General features: G+C 48.3%; 1 protein-coding gene across 3 annotated transcripts in view; it reads left to right on the forward strand.

Annotated features, from left to right (window-relative positions):
* The window catches only part of ST8SIA2 (ST8 alpha-N-acetyl-neuraminide alpha-2,8-sialyltransferase 2), a 32907-nt gene extending 18347 nt beyond the window's left edge, over positions 1-14560 (forward strand). For 2 of the 3 annotated variants that reach the window (XM_074917440.1, XM_074917441.1), the window contains 2 exons: positions 2044-2337; positions 12046-14560. In XM_074917440.1, the coding sequence (XP_074773541.1) occupies positions 2044-2337; positions 12046-12331 (580 nt within the window). In that variant the 3' untranslated portion in view covers positions 12332-14560. The remainder of the gene's footprint in view (positions 1-2043; positions 2338-12045) is intronic. The other variant, XR_012634485.1, reaches the window with a different exon arrangement.
* The last annotated feature ends 9096 nt before the right edge of the window (positions 14561-23656 follow it).

The following is a 23656-nucleotide window of genomic DNA, read 5'->3' on the forward strand; positions in this document are numbered from 1 at the left end:
TCCCTCCTCTTTCCCCACATGCTCACCCTCTTACAAACAAACCGTGTCCTGGACTCTTCCACGGACACAAGCTGGATTCTTCCCCAAGATCATTTCTGCTCTCAAGCACCATGTGCACCACACGGTGCCCTGGCACCACACTTGTGCACACCTGGGTCTGATGCTCCCCTGTGACCTCTCCATCCCCAGCACCGATGTCCCCACAGATGCGCAGCCCCATGGACCTGCAGCAGCAGATCCTGACCCACACTGGGACACACACCGAATTTGCTGCAGAAGATGCTTGAAGTGGAGAGGAGGAGCGTGCAGCCCTCCCATCCCCAGCACCCGTGTACGTCTGTTAGCTGAGGGGCTGTAGGAGTCTGCTGATGATTTATGTATGTGCAGATATTTGCTTTCTAGCGAGTCTATTATGAAGACAGCCTAATCCATCAGCGGCTCGCAGAGGCAGTCCCTGGCATGACGTGGGAACGAGGATAATGTCACCTCTGCCCCTCGCTCCAACCCGGCTGCTCCAGCCTGCCCGGCTGCTAGCAGCTTCATCCTGTCCGCGGGGGACAGGGTGTTATCATTCACATTCTTAAGTGTAACAGAGTAAGCAAAGGTAAAAATTGCTTATTGCAGTTCTGACAAAGTTCAGAGAGGGACTTTCGTGTCAGGCAGCAAAGTTGCAGGAGAAAAGCTTTTCTGGGTGATGAGCACTGGGATTTTGAGCAACTTCTCTCCCACCGGGTATGCCAGTGCAGGTCTGGCGTGGACGTGCCCTTCTCACCGTGGGTTATCTGAGCCACCACTTGGATCTGCATCTTCCTGATGAAGGTTTGCTCCATCCAGGCAGCCTTTTCAGCAGGGCTGGCAGTGACCAGCAATGAGCTCTGCATCCAGCATACAGCTTTGCCTTTCAGATCTAGTGTTTATTTTCAGCGATTTTACTCCTGTAACGAGTGGATCAGAAGGGTCCTGTGTGCCAGGAGCTGGATTTTCTTTACACCATTCCCTTAGTTTCCCCATCTGTAAAGTCCGGAAAACAGTAGCAATGGCTGATTATCAAGGCAGATGGTTAGGATGCAATTCCTGCTCATTAAATACTGTAACTTCACTGTAAAACACCACAGGAGAGCATGCAGTGTACTAACATGTGGGTACCCGCTGGTTTTCACTGTGCTTGGGGAGCATCTCGCTGCATCCCCCCATCAGCTGGTCGCCGGGGTCACTCACACAGTGCCACGTGCCTGGCACGGCCACAGCTTAACTGCTGCGGCTCCCCCCTCGAGGAGCTGTAGGAAACCACCGTGTAACGAGGGTGATCTGTTGGCAGTTTATCCTGCAGCCCCTCAGCCCTGGTGTGATGCAGGTCGTGGCATGGGAGCTCCCTGGGGATCGTGTGTGCCCATATCTGCGTGCACAGCCTGAGAGGAGGCACCAATTAATGCTACAGAAAGATGGTTTTTGAAGGTCACAGCCTCCAGCCAGCCAAACCCTGTGGAGACCATGTCCTGGCATCCACCGCCTGCTGGTGTCATTACTGCTGCTGGTGCCACCGGGTCTGCTGTTAAGCAGAGATTCACTGGGAAGGAGAAGGGACTTGGGATAATATTACCCAGCAGGGCCAGAATTAAGAGGTGAACGCTTTCCTTGCGTGGGAAAGGCTGTTTAGTTTCAAATCTGCTGTGGCAGCAAAGACGGGTGGTTTGTTGCTATGTGTTATTTTTGAACCACACCAGAAGAGACACCAATCCGTACAAACCCACCCACCAGACACCAGAGTCATGTCTGCTATTAGCATTGCCCCAGAGGAATATGCACACACAAGCCAGCATGCTGAGGAATGACGACCTTATATTAGGATGGCTCATCATTACCAGTTCAGAGCCTCTCTAATTTATTGCAGAGATTCATTCTCCCTCCTCCCCCTCCCAAAAATGAGGGTGAGTGGGCAAATCTGTCACTGGCCCCAGCTTTTGGCATCAAACACCCCTCGTGTTTGTCCCTGCCCTCTCTCACATCCTTTGTAAAGGTCTGTTTGCTTGTTTCCCCTTGCAGGTGCAATCTGGCCCCTGTCCAGGAGTACTCGCAGGATGTGGGTGTGAAGACGGACCTGGTGACTATGAACCCCTCGGTCATCCAACGGGCCTTTGAGGACCTGGTGAACGAGACTTGGAGGGAGAAGCTGCTGCAACGCCTCCACAGCCTCAATGGCAGCATCCTCTGGATCCCAGCGTTCATGGCCAAGGGGGGCAAGGAGCGAGTGGAGTGGGTGAACGAGCTCATCCTGAAGCATCACATCAACGTCAGGACTGCTTACCCCTCCCTGCGCCTGCTGCACGCTGTCCGAGGGTGAGAACGTTTCTGGTGTGCTCAGAGCCAGGATTTCATGAGCTTCCTGAGCTGGAGAGCAATCGATGGGTTTGTGCTGGAGGCAAACAGCATGAGCTGTTTCTTTATGCAGACCGTGAGGAGGACTCCAGATGAGAACTGGAGACCACCTCGCAAGTGGGGCTCCCTGCTCTGCTCTTTGGGGGCTTTAGATATGCCATACAGCGAGCCCAAGTCTTCCAGTCTTTTCCTGGCTGTAAGCCTGGGTGTCACCATGATAACTCCCCAACCTATGGTTAGGGCTTTCCTTGGAGAAATGTGGTGAGGTTTGTCACTTTGTGCTTGAGTGACACCTACAAGTCTCACACAGCTCTTTGGGTCAGGGAGCTCATGGCAGCCTGGATGGGCTCAGTGGTGACAGAGGCCCAAGGGCTGTTCATGCCTGTAATGGTGCTAATTGCACTGCTCATCTTAAATGACTGGCCAAGGCAGGGAGGGGACTGACATGGTCTGATCCTGCTGATCAGGGCCAGGTGGTGGTGAATGGACTTACTGGGAGGGAAGGAAGGGGTCTTTCTGCTCTCTTCTTGCAATTTCAGGTGTGTGGGAGACACAGGTGTGGTGGGGATGGGGAGGTTATAGAAGAGAGAGCACCCCAGGGGTGACACTTCATGTAAATGGCTTGGGGATGGGATAGGCTCTTGCTTTATTTCTCTAGGGAGCGTCATGATTCATTAGGCATTTAGAGTCTAGGCAGGTGGTGGCTTATGCTGGAGATGGTTTAGTGGCAGTAGCTGTCCTTTCTGATCCTGATCAGACCCTTTTGATCTCCCAGTATGGGAATTCACTCGTGTAGCTGGTGCTCCCACCTCTAAGCCTCAGCAGTAATGTTTCTTGATTGCTTTGATCACTTCTTTCCCCACACACCTCTGAGTCCGAGCTCTTCTGGCCAGTTGGTCCATGCTGGATGCTGCTCTGTCCAAACTCAGGTTGCATGTCAGTACAGGGTTTGGGCACAGGATACATTTTGGGGTCATTTCCCATGGGAGCAAGCGTAAGGGGATGCTCCAGGGAGGGGGGTATGAAGGGCAGCTCCACAGACAGCCTGGGCAGGTTGGGGGGGAGTGGAGGCTCTGGTGCTGCAGCTCATCACAGGCAACAATAATGGGTGAGAAGAGCCATGTCTGCCCCAAGTGCCTGGGTTTGAGGCTTTCCCAGCCCAGGGGGAGGCATCGTGCAGAAAATGCTGGCTTTGAGGTAAAGAAAGGGAAGGAAATGATACCACAACTCACAGAAAGGGAGGAGAGGAAGAAAAAAAACCCCCACAACCCAAATTCTGAGCTATTTCTAGCTGTAATTGACTTACTTTCATCTGTCAAAATAGAATTAAGCTCCTGTAATAAGCCCTTTAAATCAACAGGCTGCTAATCCTGTGCTGGCAGCCATTCCCACTGCCAGAAACTTCCCGTAGGAAGCTTTGCGGAGGGATTGGCAAGGTCTGGGCATCGCTTTCCCATGGGAGAGGAGGAGGATGCCTCGATAAGCTCTGCTGCTGAGCTTATCTTCCAACTCACAGCACCTTCCAGGCCCTTCTGTGCTGCAGCCCTGCGGTCCAGCCGGGTTGGCAGGTGCTCTGTTGTCCCCGTGCATCTCCCACAGAGCCGTATTGGAGCCACCACCTGTAGCTGGCAGATCCTGCCTGGCTGGAGGAGATGCGGGGATTTTTGGGACAAGCCCAGGGATTCAGCACTGTCTCTTGGTGCATGGAGGGATGCACCCCCATGAATTGGAGTAGTGTCTTCCTTTTTCACGTTTTGGTGTTCCCATGGGTTTGAATGGGGTCCCATGTAAGGAACGTGGATTTGGGCTTCTGAAAACCTACTGGGGCGCAGAGGGGCGCAACAAGTCAGACCAGCAAGTGGGTGAAGCATCCCCTGTTGGTGGGTGTCTGGGATGGATATGGTACCAGCACCTGGTCGGGCACTGGCCAGTGCTGATGACAGGCTCTAAGTACCTGCTGATCTGAGCCACAGCCAAGACCTCCGTCCTGTCCCTTGGGCTAGTCACTGTGCTCTGGGGCAGTGGAGAAAGGTGGGTCCTGGTTGCACAGAGGCAGCACTAATTCAATTATAACCACAGAAGCCACTGCTAATCCTCGTCAGGGGCTGCCCTCAAAGCCAAGGGAGCTGCTGCCTGACCTGCCCTCCTGCTCTCACACTTATCAGCAGGAAAACAAGGATGCCTACTAATTAACAATTAATATAATTAAAACTGCAACCCCCTCGGAAAGCCAGAACTGATGAGAGCACTTCAACCCCTGCCCAGTGTGTTGTGGCCTGGCCAAGGATGCTGCAGAGGGACCACCCAGGGCTGGGGGGCGAAGGGCTGTGCTGTTCTGGGGGAAGGCTAGAGACAGCGTTAACCCTTTCCTTGGTGCAGTCTCCTCAGGTGTGGATTTGAATGGATTTAAGAGTCATTCAGGCAGTATTGAATGAACCGGCCGCAGCTGAGGAAGGCAAGGTGTGCTGATGCTCCTAGTGCTGTATAAGAAACAGTCTCTCAGGTGCCTATAGGGTTGTCTTGACCGTCTGCTCAGGGTGATAGATATGATGTAGTTTGGCATGAAGAAGGAATCTTTCCTCAGGTCAAACTGACCAGAATCACTATGAGTTTACCTATTCATCTTCTGTGGTGCTAATTCCTACAATCATGCTATATTTTTGCTGATGAACTCCTTGCTGTTGCAGGGGTAAGGTCTCCAGTGACCTCCTCTGTCTCTCCAGCTCTCTGCGGAACATGCCGGCTCATAGCATTACACTTCTCTTTGACAGATACGAGACTTGTGAAACAAATACATTTTGTGACATGTCGCATACAGCAGAGAATCAGTAATCCACAGAGCCCCACAGAACATCCCTCTGGGCTGCAGTGGCCTGCAGTTGCAGAGATGTCCCGTCTTCTCCCTTGCTGGATAAAGCTACCCTTTGTAATTTATCCTAAGCTGATTTGGAAATCACAAAGAAATGGGGGAAGTCTTTTCGGCCAAGACACTCTCTTATATTTTTCTTTTTTTTCAAGGAATAGCGCTTTCTACAAAGGCTAACATCTCGGCCAATTTCAATTCAACTACAAAAGCTGTGCCTTTTCTCTTCTTCCTTCACTATCAGCGAAATGCATTTGTGGGTTCTTGACTCCTCCTTGAACCACAGTATATTTATTGTCCTGCTCTGCTTTCCCCTAGACCAGAATGCATTTCAGTTGCAATTGAGCATTTTTTCCTATAATTTTCAGTGCATTTGGGGTATTTGTGGAGTGTGCGTTGCTAAGATAAGTAAAAAGCATTTGGTTTTGTCATCCTTAACAGCATCATTTGAGACATCACCTTCCTAGCTGGAAGGGTGTCTTAAATGTTTGTAGATAGCTTTTTGTGTTGATGATTCTGGATAGGCTGTGCAATAGGATGGAGGCTCTTCTTACATGGTTAAACTCACCATCTTCATGCCAGGAGGGGAGAGAGCCATCAGCATTTCGGTGGAAGGAAGCCAAATCACTACCTAAGGCTGAGAAGGAAAGCTGAGCCATGGCAGGGAGCCAGCGCGTGGGGATGGGGACGGTGCCATGCGTTTCGGGGGTGCGTGTCTCGCTTCGGTGCGATTCTATAAAATGTCTCCTGAGCAATTCATCTGGCGAGCGCACTGCTCGTCTCCTGGCTGAGAAGCAAGCAAGTCATCTTGTTAGTGTCTCCAGAAAGCCTTGTAATCCCTATTGCCAAGCGGCTTTTGTTAGAGAAATAACATGAAATGCAGGAGGCAGGGGAAAATAATTGTGTCTGGAGGTTTGACTATCACTCCTTGCGGAGAATTCATGGACACGTTTCAGTTTGCCTTGTCTAATCTAGTCTAGCATTTCTGAGTCCATCACGAGGGTCTCTTGGCAGTAACCAATTCTAATCCCATAAGATTTTGTTAAGAGCTACTTGAAAGCAAAAAAAAAAAAAAAAAATCAATAAATCTTCCAGTTCCTTGACTAGGTCTCCCATTAGGTTTAACATTCAAGTAGCTGTGACAGTTTGCGAGCGCTCTTTGCGATGGTGATCACCTTGCTCAGGGTCCGTAGCTTGTGCAGTGCTACTCCGCCACGTGTCCTTAGAATTGCAGCCTGGTGGGGCATAAAGTGGATTCATTTTTGCCTCAGATGTCTCCATGGGTCCTCACACCCAAACAACATCCAAGTCTTTGGTGATTTTTCAGGGCAATTGCTGCTCAGCTGCTGCCTTTCCTATCCTGTCAGCCGTGGTGGAAACCTTCCCTTGGTCCCTCCTGGTCTTGTGTCCTGTTCATGCCACATCCTTTCCAGCAGCCTTACCTTGCTGGTAGCCATGCAGGGGACACATGTGCAGATTATTCTCCTAACCTGTTGCTTTGATTGCGTCACCCCGCTCTTGCATCCCTTCACAGGCTCCCCTTTTCTCTAACACATCAAACCTAAGCTGCTGCTTTTTCTTTTCACAGCTCTCCCACCTCATCTTTTTTCACTCTGTCTCAAGATCGGTTCTGCTGTTGATCAGCCAACGTCACCCACTTCTAAACTAGCTATTTCATCCTTTGTCCCTTATGGTACTTTATGCTTACAGGGGCTTCTCTGAAAGCTTATCTGCCCTGGGGACTCATGCCTTAAAGCCCTTCCTCTCTGGTCCCACAGACAGTTTAAGGACAGTGGTCCTGTGCTCAGGTGAGGTAAGAAGATGACCAAGGGTGTAGGGGGAGAAAATAGCCATTCACAAGGTGTGACTACGAATGTCCTGTAAAGCCACGTGTGGACATCCCACAAATAAATCCTTGTGTGAGCAATTATTCTCACCCCTTCTCCACTTGTGGCACATTTTACCCAAGCTGTGGTGTGTCTGCACTGGGACCCCAACACATTTAATTTGTTCCAGTTAATTGGGAAGAAGATTTAGTCTTTTCTTTGTCCAAAGAAGGGGAGGGGTATAGGAAGGAAAGGGGAAAGGAATAGAGTAATCCTCTTCCCAGTTACTTTTCTCCTCTTCTATCTGTTTAGAAACGCTTTAAATTGTGGGTGTGAGTACCATGTGTGTTTGAACAGGCATTGCAGAGCTCAAGACCTGGAGGAGAAAAGTTATTTATGTGTGATTCAGAGTTGATTTGCTTGTGCCAAGTTACTAAAACCAGACCCAAGCCACACAGTACATATCCAGTCTGGATGTAAAGGCTTGATTTGGTGTTTGGGCATTGCCCTGCCTGGCAATAAAGCCCACTTTTGACTCCACAGCAGTCAGCATTAGCATGAATCTGCATGGGGACCTGCCAGTTCCCGTCCAGCACAGATCTCAGGGCTGTACACGGCTGTTTTGGTGGAGGTGACAGACAAAAGAAGGCTGGGAGAAGCTGGATGGGGCATAGCAATTGCTCCCTGGGCTCAATCACTTCATCTCCATCCACCCAGCAGCGGGGACACGTGCTGTGCCCTGCCAGCACCGGCAGGTCCTGTCCTCCCCACAACCAGCATGAGTGTGGAGCACTGTCGGGGCACCTGCTCTGATTATCTGTAGCTGGTTTTTCGTGAGTATTAATGGGAGCAGGATGTGTGTGGCAGACTGATAATATGCTTCTGACAGTCAGGGACTAGCACCTCCACAACAGCTTGTGTTTGTATCACACTTTTATGAATAAGCTGTTTCAAAAGGGTCTGAAACTGCATTATTTCAGCTATTCTGATTAGTATCACTAAATGATGCAGCTGATACTGCTGAAACTTGATTTCTTCATTGACCTGAGTTTTTTATTCATTTCATCAGGGAAATGGATTTTTTTTGTTCATTTTGTCCTGCAGATTAACCCTTACCTGGAGGGTACAAGTTACTTTAGTGTTTTCTCAGGCACATCAGGAGGTGATGAGTAAGGGTAAGATGGTCCACAGAAGAGGACCCTGCCCTTGCTGGTGGTCCTCAAACACTGCCTGCAGGGAGGAGTTTGGCACCCAGTGTTTCAGCCCAAATCAAGGCCGGGCTCTGCTGCCTGGATTCGGTGGTGCTGAGGGAGGATGAGCGCTGTCAGCGTGGTGGGGTGCGTGTGCCATATGTGTGATGTGGAGGTTGCCACCTTCCCTGGCTCAGGTGGGAGCTGTGGCTTCCTAGGGGCAGTTTCAGAGCGTTTTGTCTCGTGAAGGATTCCCCCTGGGATTTAAAGTCAGAATACAGAGGTCGCTTCCCCTGTAGCTGCAGTGCAGACCCCCCGCCCCACCGATGGTCAGGCAGCTGGCAGCAGTGCTGTGAGTTCTGCTTAGCAGACTTCTTAAGTTTCTTGGAAAGCTGTTGGAAAATTGTTGTTGCTGAGGAGCAACCAGAACCACCTACCAGCTAGGATGAGACTCTGAGCTGCTCTTCTTGAAGCCTCTGTCCTTGGCTACCATCAAGTATTAGTTCAAGTAGGTGCTCGGGCTTGTGTCTAGGCTCCCTCCTTACTAAAAATGACCTTGAAGATCTGATGGCATTTCCCATCTGTCACTATCATGATCCGAAACAAGAGCTGTCTTGGACAATTTTTGCCTGACAGCATCACAGTTCCTGTTCATAGCTGCATCTCGCTCAGGCACCAGCGTATCTCTGTGGCTGTTTCCACCCTGAGGGTTTATTTACAGAAACGACACAGCACCAGCTTTTGAAGGAGGTCCGCGCTGTGAGAACGGCTCTGAGAAAGGAGGTATCACATTTCAGGACTGCTCTTTGCTCTTCGCTTTTAATTGCTCTCTCTTTCCATAAAATGTTGCAGTTAATAGTTATGGTGATTGGTGTAGCCAATTTGAAAAATAATTACTGCCTGCTTCAAGATTATCTTTCCTCCTAATTAAAATCCCGAACCTCACATATTAAAGGTGCGCTGTTGACACAGCATCCCATGTGCGCCCAGACAACCTCATTTGGGTTTACAGAATTAATTAGGTTTTATTTCCATCCCCAGCTGTTCTCTCCTGCACCAGGAATGTGGCCACTGCCTCAGTTGGCCAGTGGTGGGAGAGGTAAGAGGGAGATCTTCCTGCGTAGTTCCCACACTCCCCATCACAAACCAGTATTTCCCAGACCTCACTGGAGGATTTCCCACCTTCACTGTGCAGGAAACAAATTGCAAGTGCTCTGGTATAGTTTCTGCTTTGGTTTGGGCATTATATATTATGTATCTCATCTGTGTGGGTGGGCTGGGACAGCCTGGAGTCCATCGCTCCCTCCCAAAGCTATAGCCAGCAGCAAAGATTTATGATGCTCTAGGAACGAGGTTTATCATCCTTCTTGTTTTTGCAATGCTATGCCTGCAATAGAGGGAAATACAGGTAAAAGAGACAGGTTTTTAATTTTTATTATAAGAAACTGAATTGTCACTGTCACCTGCCCCGATATTACTGAGTGCTCACTAGCTGCGTGTGCTGAGGTGGATGTGCCAGGTTGGTTTTGGTAGGGCTGTTTTTGGGTACTGGTTGTGGACACTTACTGGTCTTGGTAAGGCTGTTTGTGCGTGCTGGGTTGCAGAGGAGAGCGCGCTTCTGTAGGGCGCTTCTGTGTTTGACCCAGATAATTTTTATTATCATTAATACACTTGAAACGTTGGTGGTCACGAGTGGTGCCCATGTGCAAGGGTCACTTCATCATGCTGTCAAGGTCGTTGTATGTTCATAGAGTTTTTACATCCTCTCAACAAAACCCTAAAGTTAGTATTTTGGGCAGGTGTAAGATCACCAGCATCTTTCTGTGCTCCAGCTAGTAAATTGATAAAAAGAGTTTTAAGGCTAGAGCAGCTGCAGGACAAACCCAGACAGTTGTCTTCCCCCAAAACCAACTGGTTAATGTGGTGTGATAGTTCTTCCCAGGTGGTTTCCCTGCTGCGGGAGGATACCCTAATTCACAGTGTTAAATGGTTGTGATAATCTCCCATTTCTCTCCGCACACCAGGGGTCTAATGTGCTTACCTGTAAACTCATCAAGGAGGCTGTTTTATGGCTACCTGTGGGAGAAGATTGCCTTGGCACCGCAGCAAGCTTTGCTGTGTGCCCATAGCACAACCCATATGGCCAGGCAAGCCCAGAAAATGCACATGCTGTGCCTCTGAGAGAGTGGTTCTCATCAGTTTTCCCCCAGTTTCTTGCTCCTTTTTTGTGCTGGATGCTGAGGAGACAAGTCAGGCAAGGAGGACTTCTCCAAAACATCTTACTTGTCTTTTACTAAAGCTAGAGGCACTTGGGCACCCCTGGGATGTGAGACCCCAGTAAACTGTGTCGTGCCCTTCCTGCACACACCAAGGCTGTCAATCGGCTTCCAGAACTTGATTCACCAGAAAAGTCGATTTTTTTCTCTTATCTGACTGAGAACAAGCAAGTATGTTTTGTGCCTTGGTTGCTAAATTTTAATGGCTTTCATGAAAAGCTAATTTGCAGGATTAAGGCTCAGCTCTCCCAAGGGTTCCCGCTGTCTGAGTGCCAGACCCTCAGGAACCCGGCAGAAAGTGCAGATGAGGAGCAAGACACTTACCATGGCTCCATGTACGACAGTGGTCCCAAACCTCTGGGCGAGACCACAGAAATGCCATGTGCTTTGCTCTGTTTCCTCATGCTTTTTATCCAAAGTGCTGCCAGTCACTCACCTGAACTCAGGCCCTTTGAAATATCTATTAAAATAATCTGAGGGCTTGAGTGGGCTGTGACACGGTGGGATGCGCTGCCTGCAGCATCCCTGCCTGCTCTGGGGCAGCTCTGGCATCAGACACGCCCGGGGAGGAGGGAGTGCACCCAAGGGGGTGCATCTTCTACCTCCCCCAGACTTTCGCTTTCTGATTTTGCTCCTCTGACAGTGGTTTTCTGCTGAGCAAATCCAGTAAATTGCCTATGCAATAAACACTGGGCACTGGAAACATCTTCTTACAGAATGTTGATGCTGCAATAACTTTTATTGGCAGCCCAAAATACAACTGCTGATACCATTTCTGCTCATGCATCACTACAGGGCACCTCCTTCCCCTGTTCTTTTTTCCATCCCTCATAGAAACTAATGCACTTTACAGCAGCGAGCACAGCTGACCTCTGTATCACATACCATATATTGCAATATTGTCTATCTCATGGACTGATGTTGCAGAGTGTGATGTATTTTAGTCCAGGATCAGAGTAGCAATCACTGGGTATAATGGGAACACCGCAGCACGTTTTAGCTCTTGCAGCCTGGTGACCCTTTATTCCGAGGCAAACATTTTTACAGCCCTTTTGTGTTTACTGTCGGAGTAAAAATCTTCATTCATCAATGAAAATCATAAGCGCGCGTGTGTGAGAGTGTGTCTGCTTCAAGGGGTTGCTGGAGTCTACTTGACATGTGGATGGTTTGGTCCGTGGTATTGATCTCCTAGGTTGATTGGAAGATAATTGTAGGCTGAAGTACTGAAGGCCGCTGTCGCAACAATTTGTTTTTCATAAAGGATTGCCGAGGCATGAGATGCTTCAATGCCATAGCAACAAGTGTGATGTAACTGCCAGACAGGGAGCAGGAGGATGCTTATTCATGAAGCAATCCCTAGAGAGGTTTTTTCTTGGCATGGAGGACTCTTCTGCTAGTCAGAAACCTCTCACTTTGAATCACCAATATATCTCAGTTAAAGGCTGGAGAGAGAAAATGTGCAAGACACAAGCTTCATGTGCGGGGGAGTAACATACTTCACTTTCCCTTTGCAGGTACTGGCTAACGAACAAGGTGCATATCAAACGACCCACCACTGGCCTCCTCATGTACACCTTAGCCACCCGCTTCTGCAACCAGATCTATCTCTATGGCTTCTGGCCCTTTCCCCTGGATCAGAACCAGAACCCGGTCAAGTACCACTACTACGACAGCCTGAAGTATGGCTACACCTCGCAGGCCAGCCCGCACACCATGCCCTTGGAGTTCAAAGCCTTAAAGACGCTGCACCAGCAGGGAGCCTTGAAGCTGACAGTGGGGGAGTGCGATGGGGCCACGTAGGGTGGTCCCTGGCCGCGTTCCTGCACAGCCACGGGAGGAAGGGGAGGGGGTGGAAAGGATGTGTGGTGCCTGGTGGGGTTGGTTGTCTTTGTTAATGCACAGAACAGCGACACAAATATATATACGTGGTACCTATATATATTGACCTGAGTATTATAACTGTTTGGTGTTCACCAAGGAAGGGGCAGGAGAGATGCGGGAGCATCTGACGTGACTGGCCTGGGCAAGACCCCTTGCTGTGGGCTTGCTGGGCTCGGAAGGGCGTTCGACCTACGTCCAAAGGTGTGAAGGTGGCCTTGGTTTTTGAGGGTATGTTAGGTGATGGGTAAACGTTAAAGCCGTTGTTGTGACTGGTCCAAGGTTTGGTAGTTAGTTTGGCCAAGGACGCCGGCGCTGGCACTCTGCGGCGAGGCAGGTTCTTGGCCCCGTGCTCGTGGCGGGGAGGGGAAGGGGCAGGGAGCGGGGTGGGCAGGGAAGGTTTGTTGGCGGCTCTCACAGCCAAGGGGCTGCCTGCGGCACCGAGCAGGACCCGTCTCCTGCTCAGCCGGGACCGGTGCCCGGCAGTCACACGCAGATCCATCCGAAACATGGACTACCAGGCTGAGCACAGCCTTCGGAGACGTGAGGGAGAAGCCTCCTGGGCTGTGGCTCAGTCTTCAGGAAGTGGTGGGGAGCTGTGCTAAGCTGATCCCGGTGACATTTGCTTGGAGAAGAGACGTGAGGGCCTCCAGAGAACCGGTGCATCGGTGTTGAGCCGGGTGGATGGTGAGGAGGATGCTGAGCATGTATTTTCTCTTCCTTTCATAAGGAGCAATTGACAAAGGAGCAAAGATGCTGGGATGTGGCAGGAAGGAGGTTTGATGCTGCAAACCAGCATCATTAGTATTAAGTGTCTTACTGTCCCACAGTCAAAGACACTCAACATCTGTCAGGGCTTGTGAAAACCATAAGTACATCTAGCTCTTAATTCCCAAATGCTATCTGCTAAGCAGCCTGCCTTCGCTTCCCCTCCAAAAATAACCGCTGATATATTGGTGATAGGCCTGAGACCCAACCAAGCAGAAAGACCGCAGAACTTCAAGGGACTTTGTCAAGTCTAAATAATTTATTTTCACTTTCTCCACAGAGAACAGCGCTGTATTCCTGAAGTCCCTCTCTGTCCTTTCTTTAAAGCTCCGATTAGCTCTTACTTTGAACAGTTAAATAGGATGTCAGATGGATCTGGATGGATGTTTGCCTAGTGATGAACGTCAAAGGAATTATCTTTTCCTTTTTTTTTTTTTTTCAGAGAGAATGCAAAATATAAAGAAGTTTTTATAACTGCTTTTTGCTTTTCTCTAAGCTTTGGGTTTTTTGAGGGAAGAAACTAGATTGGTCTGATTAGCCTGTTTAATTTTCTGCTTCTGTAGCCTACTCTATTTGTCTCCTAATTAGCACTCAGTGTCAGAATGCGGGCGAGTCCAGGGTTCAGTGAATTCAGTTTGGGTTTAATTTGTGGGAGAGTAAATAACACTACACAGGCAAGCCTTGGCCGCGCACTGCAGTGCTTTCAAGGCTGGGTATCATCACCTTTGTGCCTCCTCCTACTGCTGTGTTGAAGTTAAAAAATGTAGTTTGGGGCTGAAATATTTGACATTGTCTCTTTAAAAACAGAGTGCTTCCAGTGGCTAAAAGGAAGAGCTCACTTTCATGTTTTGGGACATAGAAGCTACTGTACCCGTAGGAGCCTCCAGCCTGCTAATTAGCGTCAGATGAAGATGCCTAAGATTAAGGTATAAGCAATGTTATACTGGATAAATGTGGGCTAATCTGCCACCGAGGGGATGTTTCTTTCCAACTCCAGAAAATGATTTCTTTTATGGGTTTTTTTTGAAACTTGGCTTTTTTTCTTTTCTGGGTTTTTTTTTTTTTTTTTTAAACTTGAATTTAGTTGCACAATAAAGCTAAACCTGGCTGTGAACCTCAGCTTAAGCTCTGGGGTTTCCTGAGATAGAAGACAGAAAGTAAAACTGCAAGATGGAAGTAGTCTGCAATCCCAAGGAGCATCCTGTGATTCAGGAGTGGTTGTTAAAGCTGGATAATTCCCTGGTTTGTCCCCGGCATGGAGGAGGGACAGAGTAGGGATGAAGCCACAGGGACTGCTAAAGCCAACTGTAGTGTTGAGGGGCCTGGGCCGCGGTACTGATTGCTGTTAGCAAACCTTCTTTTTAAATAAAAATACAAGAAATGAAATAAATGTGCAGGGGTTTTATTTTTATTCTGTATTTATTTTCATTGACTAGAAGGGCGAGAAGGAGGGCAAAACCATAAAATGCCGTGGGATTAAATTGGGAGACCCTGAAACCTTCTTTGCCAGTGAAGGAGAGGGGAAGGCTGGGCTTATTTGCCCGTCTGGGGTGGATGTCAGTGCATGGCCAGGGGGACACCTGAAGTCACCAAGATGTCCTCACTGTGCCTACAGAGATTATTGAGCTGAATCTAACAGCAGCACAACAGGGATGTGATGGGGGGGTGAGAAGGCATTTCACGTGCCCTTGAAGCAGCTTCTGGATCAAAGCACAGGCAGGTTATAGGCAAATTATTCAGGGGGATGAAATTGCTGGTAATGTTGCTATTCCCAGTATGAGTCCTGCTCACCCCTGTTCTAAAAATGCATTAAACCGAAAGCAAGACCCTGCAGCTATTGAAATCAATGGCTGAGCTCCCATTTCATATCGCTGCCACGCGGGTTGGTCCCTGCTGAGTTCATATGCACAAAAGCATCTAGAAATTTCCCCTTTAGTGGGCTGCGTCAGGTCCTCCAGTCTGCTGCTCTGAGCAGCTCCTCAGGTTGGAAACATACTTCACTGTCTCTGTTCCCAGCAAATAGCTGGGACCTGGCTCCACCAAGCCCCAGCCCCTGCAGCTCGGCAAGCTGTAAAGCCCATGTGCTGCTCCCAAGCAGTGGGAGCGGAGTTTCATGTTCACAGGGAGCAGCAGTTTTTGCAGTAGGTGGATGATATTTGGGCTATTTGGGGGCAGCTGCCAGCCATCAAGCAGCCATGGGGCTGCAGCACGGCAGCTGCCAGATGCTACGGGGACCCAACGGCTGCACCAGGCTGCTGCTTGATGAATTTCTTCATGCCCAATTAAGGCTCTTCTGCCGTCAAGAGTGAAACAAAAAAGAGTATTGATGCTATTCAGGCAGGGATGCAGGTGCACGTGTTGCACTATGAATGTACTTAACTGCCCTAAATGACACAGCAGCTCCCTTTAGTCTTCATTCCTCCGTCCCACTGCTCCCTTCAGCAGTGAGGCCAGCCCATACTGGCAGTGCTGGTGGCTCTGGGATAGGAAGCTCCCTCCCATGGGTTAGGCACGTTTGTGTCAAAAGACCTTCAGATGGTAACAAGCAACCTAAGCTTGTAAAATAGAGGTAAACTTGAGTCTCCACCTGGCTAAGCCCGGAGTTTGGGACTGGGGTTTTGGGGCAATAGGCTAATGATTGCTCCTGGCCAAATTCAAGTGTCTTTTTCCTTGCCATGTGCCTCTGGTGCATTTTCCCCTTATAACAGCTTGGGAATAAGGGTCTTGTCTTGCCTGCTTAGCCACGCCATGGCCAGAAGCACAGCTGCCTGACTTGCTTTTCTTTTTTAACCATGGTTCACTTGGTTACATCCCAGCCCTCAGATCTGCCACATGCTTCTTTGTGTCTCTGGGCTAAGAGCCAGCCCAGCCATGAAACCTCACCACACTCTCCAACGCTGCCGAGCATCACGGCAAGGACATGCTCACTCCTATTTTCCTCTCCCCTTGATCTCCACTAATTTTGGTCTCTGGTGAACAAAGCTCAAGGAGTGAACCTGCCGTTAAAGACCCGTCCCGGCTGAACAAGGATCCTTCAGACAAGAAGTTTAATTCAGCTCTCACCATGCTCGTTGCTGTGTGTGTGCTGCAGAGGCGTGCAGAGGAGGCATGCAGTACCACAGCACTTTTGTTCTTCCTATAAAAGTATATATATACATATAGTGTATATAGGCAGATGTCCCCAGGAGAGCAGCAGCCACACAGGTGTATAGTGATGTGGCTGTTGCTCTCCTGTGGGACATCTTGCCCATGCCTTGCACTGGCACAGCACACGGCTTCTCTGGTCAAGCTGCAGAGTCCGCAGGCTCCATGCTGCCAAAAGCCATCATAATTAATGCCTGCACTCCCTTATTTAAAGCTGATTTAGGGGAGTTGCAGCAGCTCCTCCGAACTGCGGCGCAGGACCCCAGCTGCCTCCTGCACTCCCCAGCCCCTCGCCCGGGCAGGGCTGGCCGAGGCACCGCTTCACCCCCAGGCACCCAGCAAGAGGGACGGAGGAGGGACAGTCACCTTCCCCTGAATGCTTCATCACCCAGGGCTTGGTGCAGGGTCAGTAACCAATCCTCTGCTTCAGTCACAGCCCATATAATTAGTGAATAAAGTGCAAATAGTCATTGTGAATCAAATAACAATATTTTTTTCATTTTTGTCAAACTGCCTGAAGGGTTTTTTTAGTGCTAAGAAACAAATGAATCATCTTTTTTTTTTTTTTTGAGACACCAGTCTTGCAAACCAGAAAGACACAGTATTTTGTTTTGAAGGTGTGATGAAAATTGTCTGCATTTTTACATTGGATACTGCTTGGGAATAGTACTGAGCACTGTGGACCTCAGTCAGTCTCACTTAAATGACATAAATGGTTTCAGTTGATCCCAGTATGAATTAATTTTTAATTTTGTGCAAAATAGTCTTAAAAAGGTTGCACTATCTACAGATCTTGACAGATAGATGTTATTTTTTGACCATCACTCCTTTTAAAAATTTAAATTAACCTTTTTCATGCTAGAGAGGTTTGAAGCTATGGAAATTAAAGCTTAAAGCTTTGAGAGACCCACAGCAGGGACAGGGGTTTACTCTGGAGTGCCCCTTAGTGTCAAGAGGGAAAGCAAGGCACAATAACCATGGAGTCCAGTGTAATGCTTTGTTAAACCACATATTTTTTGAGCTCTTTCAGTGTTTTAGTTGCTTTCCTTTTTAGGTTTCTCACATTTATGAATGGTTTATTAACATCTATTTTATCCCTAAATGTTACTCTATTGCCCTTGGCACCAGGCAGCAGAATTTCATAGACTCACAGAATCATAGAATCATTTAGGTTGGAATAGACCTTTAAGATCATCAAGTCCAACCATTAACTCAGCACTGCCAAGTCCACCACTAAGCCATGCCCTGACGCACCACATCTACACGTCTTTTAAATACCTCCAGGGATGGTGGCTCAACCACTTCCCCGGGGAGCCTGTTCCAAGGCTTGACAACCCTTTCGGTGAAGAAGTTTTTCCTAATATCCAATCTGAACCTCCCCTGGTGCAACTTGAGGCCATTTTCTCTTGTCCTATTGCTTGATGTTTCAGATAAGAGACTGACACCCACCTCACTACAACCTCCTTTCAGGCAGTTGTGGAGAGCAATAAGGTCTCCCCTGAACCTCATTCTCTCCAGGCTAAACAACCCCAGTTCCCTCAGCCACGCCTCATAGACCCTTCACCAGCTTCGTTCCCCTTCTTTGGTCACACTCCAGCACCTCAATGTCTTTCTTGCAGTGAGGGGCCCAAAGCTGAACACAGTATTTGAGGTGCGGCCTCATTAGTGCCGAATACAGAGGGGAAATCACTGCTCTATTCCTGCTGGCCACACTATTTCTGATACAAGCCAGGATGCTGTTGGCCTTCTTGGCCACCTGGGCACACTGCCAGCTCATATTTAGCCGGCTGTTGACCAACTCTCCCAGGTCCTTTTGCACTGGGCAGCTTTCCAGCCACTCTTCCCCAAGCCTGAAGCATTGTGTGGGGTTGCTTTGACCCAAGTGCAGGATCTGGCACTGAGCCTTGTTGAACCTCATACAATTGGCTTCAGCCCATCAGTCCAGCCTGTCCAGATCCCTCTGCAGAGCCTTCCTGCCCTCAATCAGATCAACACTCCCATCCAACTTGATGTGAAGAGTATGCCCATCCAAGCTGTGAGTAGCCGGTTTCTCCAGAAGCATGCTGTGAGAAACAGTGTCGATTCACTCTGGGGTTCCTCTTTTGACTACCTCAAATACTCTCTAGCTTTCCTTTTCTTCACCTCTACTTAATCTTATTTTTCCCTATTAAAACAACTGAACACTAATATGCTGGCAAGTCTCCTCTACGACTCCAGTACCATCATGGAATAGCTCATGTCCAAGCTCCACGTTGGGTCATCATACTGTGGATACTACAGCACTCCTAGCTCCAGGTTGGAGAGGCCACCACCAGCAGGGTATGGGCTACATGTCTTATTTCTGTCATCCCGGACAGTTATGCATCACCTGTGTATGCAAAGAAATGACTGAGAAAGACCTTGGACAGAGGCCTGAATGATAATTTTAAAAAATCATCATCCTCCCAAGAAGATGGACTATTAGCAATATCTGTATTAGCAACATCACAGCATTCAGCAATGAGCTCCTTTTCCAGCTGGGAGCAGCTCCTGTTCAGTTCCATCAAATCTTGCACGAGCAAAGCTGTCACATACCTATTACATTCACAATCCAGCTGAAGGCAGACGCATTTAGCTGCTTAACATCACCTCCAAACAAATCTACAAGCTCTTCTAAAAGAATCACCATCAGCACCCATGAACCCTTCCCACCACGATGCTCTCATAACCTTGTGCAGGAGCTGAGAATAAACATGAAGTAACCGCATGGATGGAAATATCTCCCTCTTGGTGAGCATGGGAATCCTCAGCACCCAGCCAGCAGCAGCTATCTCCAACTGTCTAAGAAAGGCACAGGACAGGAGGAGGGCATTCACCCCCACCCTGCATGACCCAGCGACAGCCAGGGAGATACCATCTTAAAGGAGATATCAACCTCCTTTAGGATTGCACAGTGCAGGCACTGAATTTACTGCTCACGTGCTCAAAACAGAACCGAGCTTTATCTATTGCATTGTATTGATGAGAAAAACGCAGAGTTTGAGCAAGGATTAGGCACCAGGACAAACACTGTCCTTGAACACTGAAAAGCAGCTGGGGGTGTTGTCCCCCCTCACAGTGCCTGGCCAGAGCAATCTTGCTGGCGCTGCTGGAGGAGTGCTGCCAGCAATAAGAGCTAAGTCCCTCTATGTTGAAATGGTAGCAGGCCATCTGATACTAATCCTGTGCCTCCAGCAAACAAAACCTCCCAGGCGTTGTGAAATATCCACAGCTATTTGCTGGTTTGGTTGCCTGGAGAAATTCCTCCGGTGAGGGCCGATGAAGCACTCCATGTTCTTGCACGACCCAGGCAGCAAAGGTTAAAGCACATTATAGGAATGTAATGGGTTTTTTAACTAGCACTCTGGAAAGCTTGACTCCACGCTTTCTAGAAAATGTTGCAATTTAGGCTTCAGCAGGAACCACAGAGCAAGGAAAATATTATGGTTGGACCTTGTAGTGTCTTGCTGCACAGGTTCCAGATGAACTTGCTTAACTCAGCTTGTGTCTGAAAATGACTTTGGATTTGAGATTGCTAGAAAAGAGGAGAAGAGGCATGCACTATTCCTGGACTGCATATTAGTGTTCCATATGGGTGCAGAGCCAAAGCATATGGACCTCCATCTGTTAGGCAGGCCTGGCCTGGCCCCATGGATGGTTTATAATGCACGTAGATTCATCCAGATTTGGGATTCCTCCAAAGCAAGAGCCGAGCCAATGACTCAAATATTGTGTAAAGCCATTGAAACTAATGGTACTAAACAACAGTCATTTGTCTCCTGTTTGATTTTACTTGCTGCAAAATAATGCATTTGTTATGGGGGTGGGTGAATGTTGTGTTATGGATGGAAGCTTTGAAGGAAACATGGTTAAAAGGAAACAAAACAAAAAACCATCCTAGTTATTCTGTATCAGTATTATTCCCCAGAAAGTAAGCTGTGTCCTTCAACTTCAATAACATAGCATTTATGCTCCATCTGTGATCAGATTTAAAGAGGTTTGCAAGCATAATTCAGGAAACCTTCAATGACAAATTCAAGGAAGCTGGAGAAAGGAGTCTTGAAGTTCTTCTATAAATAAAACAACTCTAGGAAAAATGAACTTTGCTTCTACAAACTCTGTATTAACCACAAGCCCTGGATTCGGATGTTTTCTTTTATTTAAAACAAATAATGAGCTCCCAAAAGACTCCAGGTCTTAGCATGCAATGCTGTCCTACGCATGGAGAAGCCAGCACATGGTGGGACACGTCCTGACCTCGCTGAAGTCAAGAGGCAGCTTCCACCAAACCCAGCAGCACCACGATTTCATCTACCGCTCCAGAAGGTCACATCTCTGTTTCAAAGGATGGACCTCGGCAGCTCAGTTTCTGGCACCATGCTAGAAAAAATTTCTGCTGAATTTTTCTGCAGAATTGTATGGGACACATGATTAAAGCCATGGGATGATCGCCAACTAGATGGGCTATTGTGTCAGCCCCTGGGAGAGTTCACAGCAGAAAAAAACTCTCTCCACTAAAAGAATTAATTACCGTGCATGTTAGCACTGTGGTTTGGGGAAATCACTGTGGCCTGATTTCCTTCAGCACTTTTATTCCTGGCTGGAGACCAGGGGAGTTGTTGAGGTTGCTGACTTAAGACATGGTAACAAATGCCTAGAAATGACTGGGCAGGAGTTACGCTTTGTAACCTGTGTGTCTCACCTGCCCTGAGTACAGGCTTCACGGGATCTTTTCTCAGGATTTTATGGAAGGGGCAGATTTACAAGCACACCAGCCTGCTCCTGGGCTTTCCAGGAGAGACCAGGAGGGCACAAATTTCTTGGCTGAAAACCATCTGAGAAGCCAGTCAGCTCTGAATACCCTGTGGTTTATTTTTGAAAGAAGTCATTTTGGTAATTGCATGTGTTAAATGAAATGCAATTAGGAATGGAGAGAAGGTGTTACATGTGTGTTGGAATAGGAGCCAGTTCCTAGCAAAAGGATTTGTTAAAAGTGTGAACCCCTGAGTGTGCTGGGGGGAAAAGGGGGCAGAGAGAAGGTGCTGTAGGGTGTGTAGTTATTTATGAGTGTTTTATGTGAAATGGGGTATGGAAACACTTGCATCTGTGGTGTGTCTTTTATGGTCTTTCCAAGGTTTTAATTAAAAATGCAATAAAAGCACGACTATAGGAAATCAGGATGTTTTAAAAATCATCTGATATAAATTGTTTTGGGATGGGTGAGGAAGAGAAACAAAGAACAATTGTTTGTATAAAAGTGTTCAGGACACTGAGTTCACATGGAAAAATAAACCCTTTGGGAAAGGTTTTCCTGTTAGGAAGCATGTGCTGCACAAGACAATAAAGTGCAGGGGGGCTTCCGTGCCACCCCAGGGATCTGTTTCCCCATCAGATACATCTGGCTGCCAGAAACGCAGTGTGTGCCAGAGGATGGGGAGCGGGACCACATCCCAGGAGGTGGGATGCGGAACACTGGGATGTTCTTTGGATGGCTCAGAAGGGTTTCAGCTGTAATTTCCGAGACGATACAGCACGATGCATTTTGTGTTTGGTGACAGATGCACTAATATCATTTTGTGCAGCACCTGTTGCCTCTGACAGAAGCCACAGCAGGGAAACGCTGGTGCATGATGGAAGAGAGTTAATGAGGCCTGGAGAGGTGGCTGCAGGGCACGCAGGCATCGTCCCTGGGTGTTTTTAAGAGGTTATCAGAGTTTGGGGTAGTTCATGGCCTTGGAAGGGACCAGGGGTTTGCTGTCTACTGCTGTAGGTGTCCAGTCTACCTGGAGATAAACGCAGTGGACATCTCTGTGAGCTTGGACCCCTTCCTCATGCCTGCGTGTAGTCACATTTCTCAGCAGAGAAGGGAACCCTCAGCCAACCAGCCCAGCACTCCCTGGCTCTTTCTCCATCACTTCCATGACACTGGTGCCTTTAAACCATAGTTTTCACCGTGCATGCCACTTAGCTTTTTGCAAGAAAAGAACTGCCTATGCCCCAAAACGGTCCCTGTTGCTCCTCCTGGATGGGTTTTCTCTCTGCCTTCCAGGTGAATTCAACGAAAGCCCACAACAGCTGTGGCTTCCAGCAGCCCCCGAGGACCAAGGTTTCCTGAGCTTGTGGTTTAAAAGGAGATTAGCGTCTAAAATTTAACGAGGATCTCTTTGAAAACAGAGTCCCAAGGATAAAACAACTGAGAAAAAAAAGAAGCCCACTGAATACCCATCCAATTAGGGCTTCCAACTGATCCTCATTAAACATTGGCTCCTGACATTTGACAGTTTAGAGTGGTGAAAAATCCCCTCGAAAAGGCAGGTTGATATTTTGCAGAGGAGTGTTTTCATAGTAATCCTAATGGCTTTAATCCCCCAGCTTTTACCCTAACATGGGAAAAAAAAAAAAAAAAAAAAAGAACTTTGGGCTTGGCAAAGGGGTAAGAAACAGCCACACTGGTTGGTGGAGAAACTCCCAGTGACCAAACTCCTCACCACAGTGAACGCAAGCAACCCCTGGCTCTCCACGCGTAGGGTCCTTGAAAGGGAGCATTTAATAAGATACAGAAGCTGGATTTTTTTGGCTGAGCTGAATATGAAATCGCCATGGCAACCTTTCTTCTGAGGTGATCCAAGTCAGGTAGCAACAGCAGAGATGAGTTAAAGGTCATCCCTGCAGAGGAAGATGGGCACTGATGAAGCACTTTAACAAGTCCCAGGGGAGGTGGCATTTAAAAGCCACCCGAAGGGCTCAGCCATATCCGTGAAGGGAGAGAAATCTGAGAGCAAGAGTGATTTGGGACGTTCCTGGCCTAGAAGCCAGCAGCATCTACCAGCCGGTCAGCAGTGCCCAGAGGCTGCTCCCACGAGGGCACAAGGAGCCATGAGATGTGGGTCCAGCCCCAGGTCTCCAGGACCTGGAGAAGGGTTTGCTTAGCAGCTGGATAGGAGCTGGGGAAAACCTTTGCAAACAAATGCTCCTGCTCCAGAGTGAAAGCAATAGCTAGGCGCAAAAAATGAGACCTCACGCTTCAGCAGGGAGATACAGGGAGAAAATAATTTCAGAAATCATCTAAGACTAATTGCAAACTGATTTTCACCGGAACTTATGCTTCCAAATGCCTGAGGTTCTTCAAGAAACATCCACTCCCGCCTCAGATGAAGGGCTCAATGCGATTTATAACAACAAGCCAATGCTATTATCCTCACTTCACTGCGAAGGAAAACAGAGGCATGGAGTGTTTTACCATCATCTCCATAGCTAAAGCCAGGCACTTAAAAATATAACTTGGTGCCCTGTATTTCTACAAACCATTTAGCCAAG

Source organism: Athene noctua, chromosome 13 (genome assembly GCF_965140245.1).
Source record: "Athene noctua chromosome 13, bAthNoc1.hap1.1, whole genome shotgun sequence".
Classification (NCBI taxonomy): domain Eukaryota; kingdom Metazoa; phylum Chordata; class Aves; order Strigiformes; family Strigidae; genus Athene; species Athene noctua.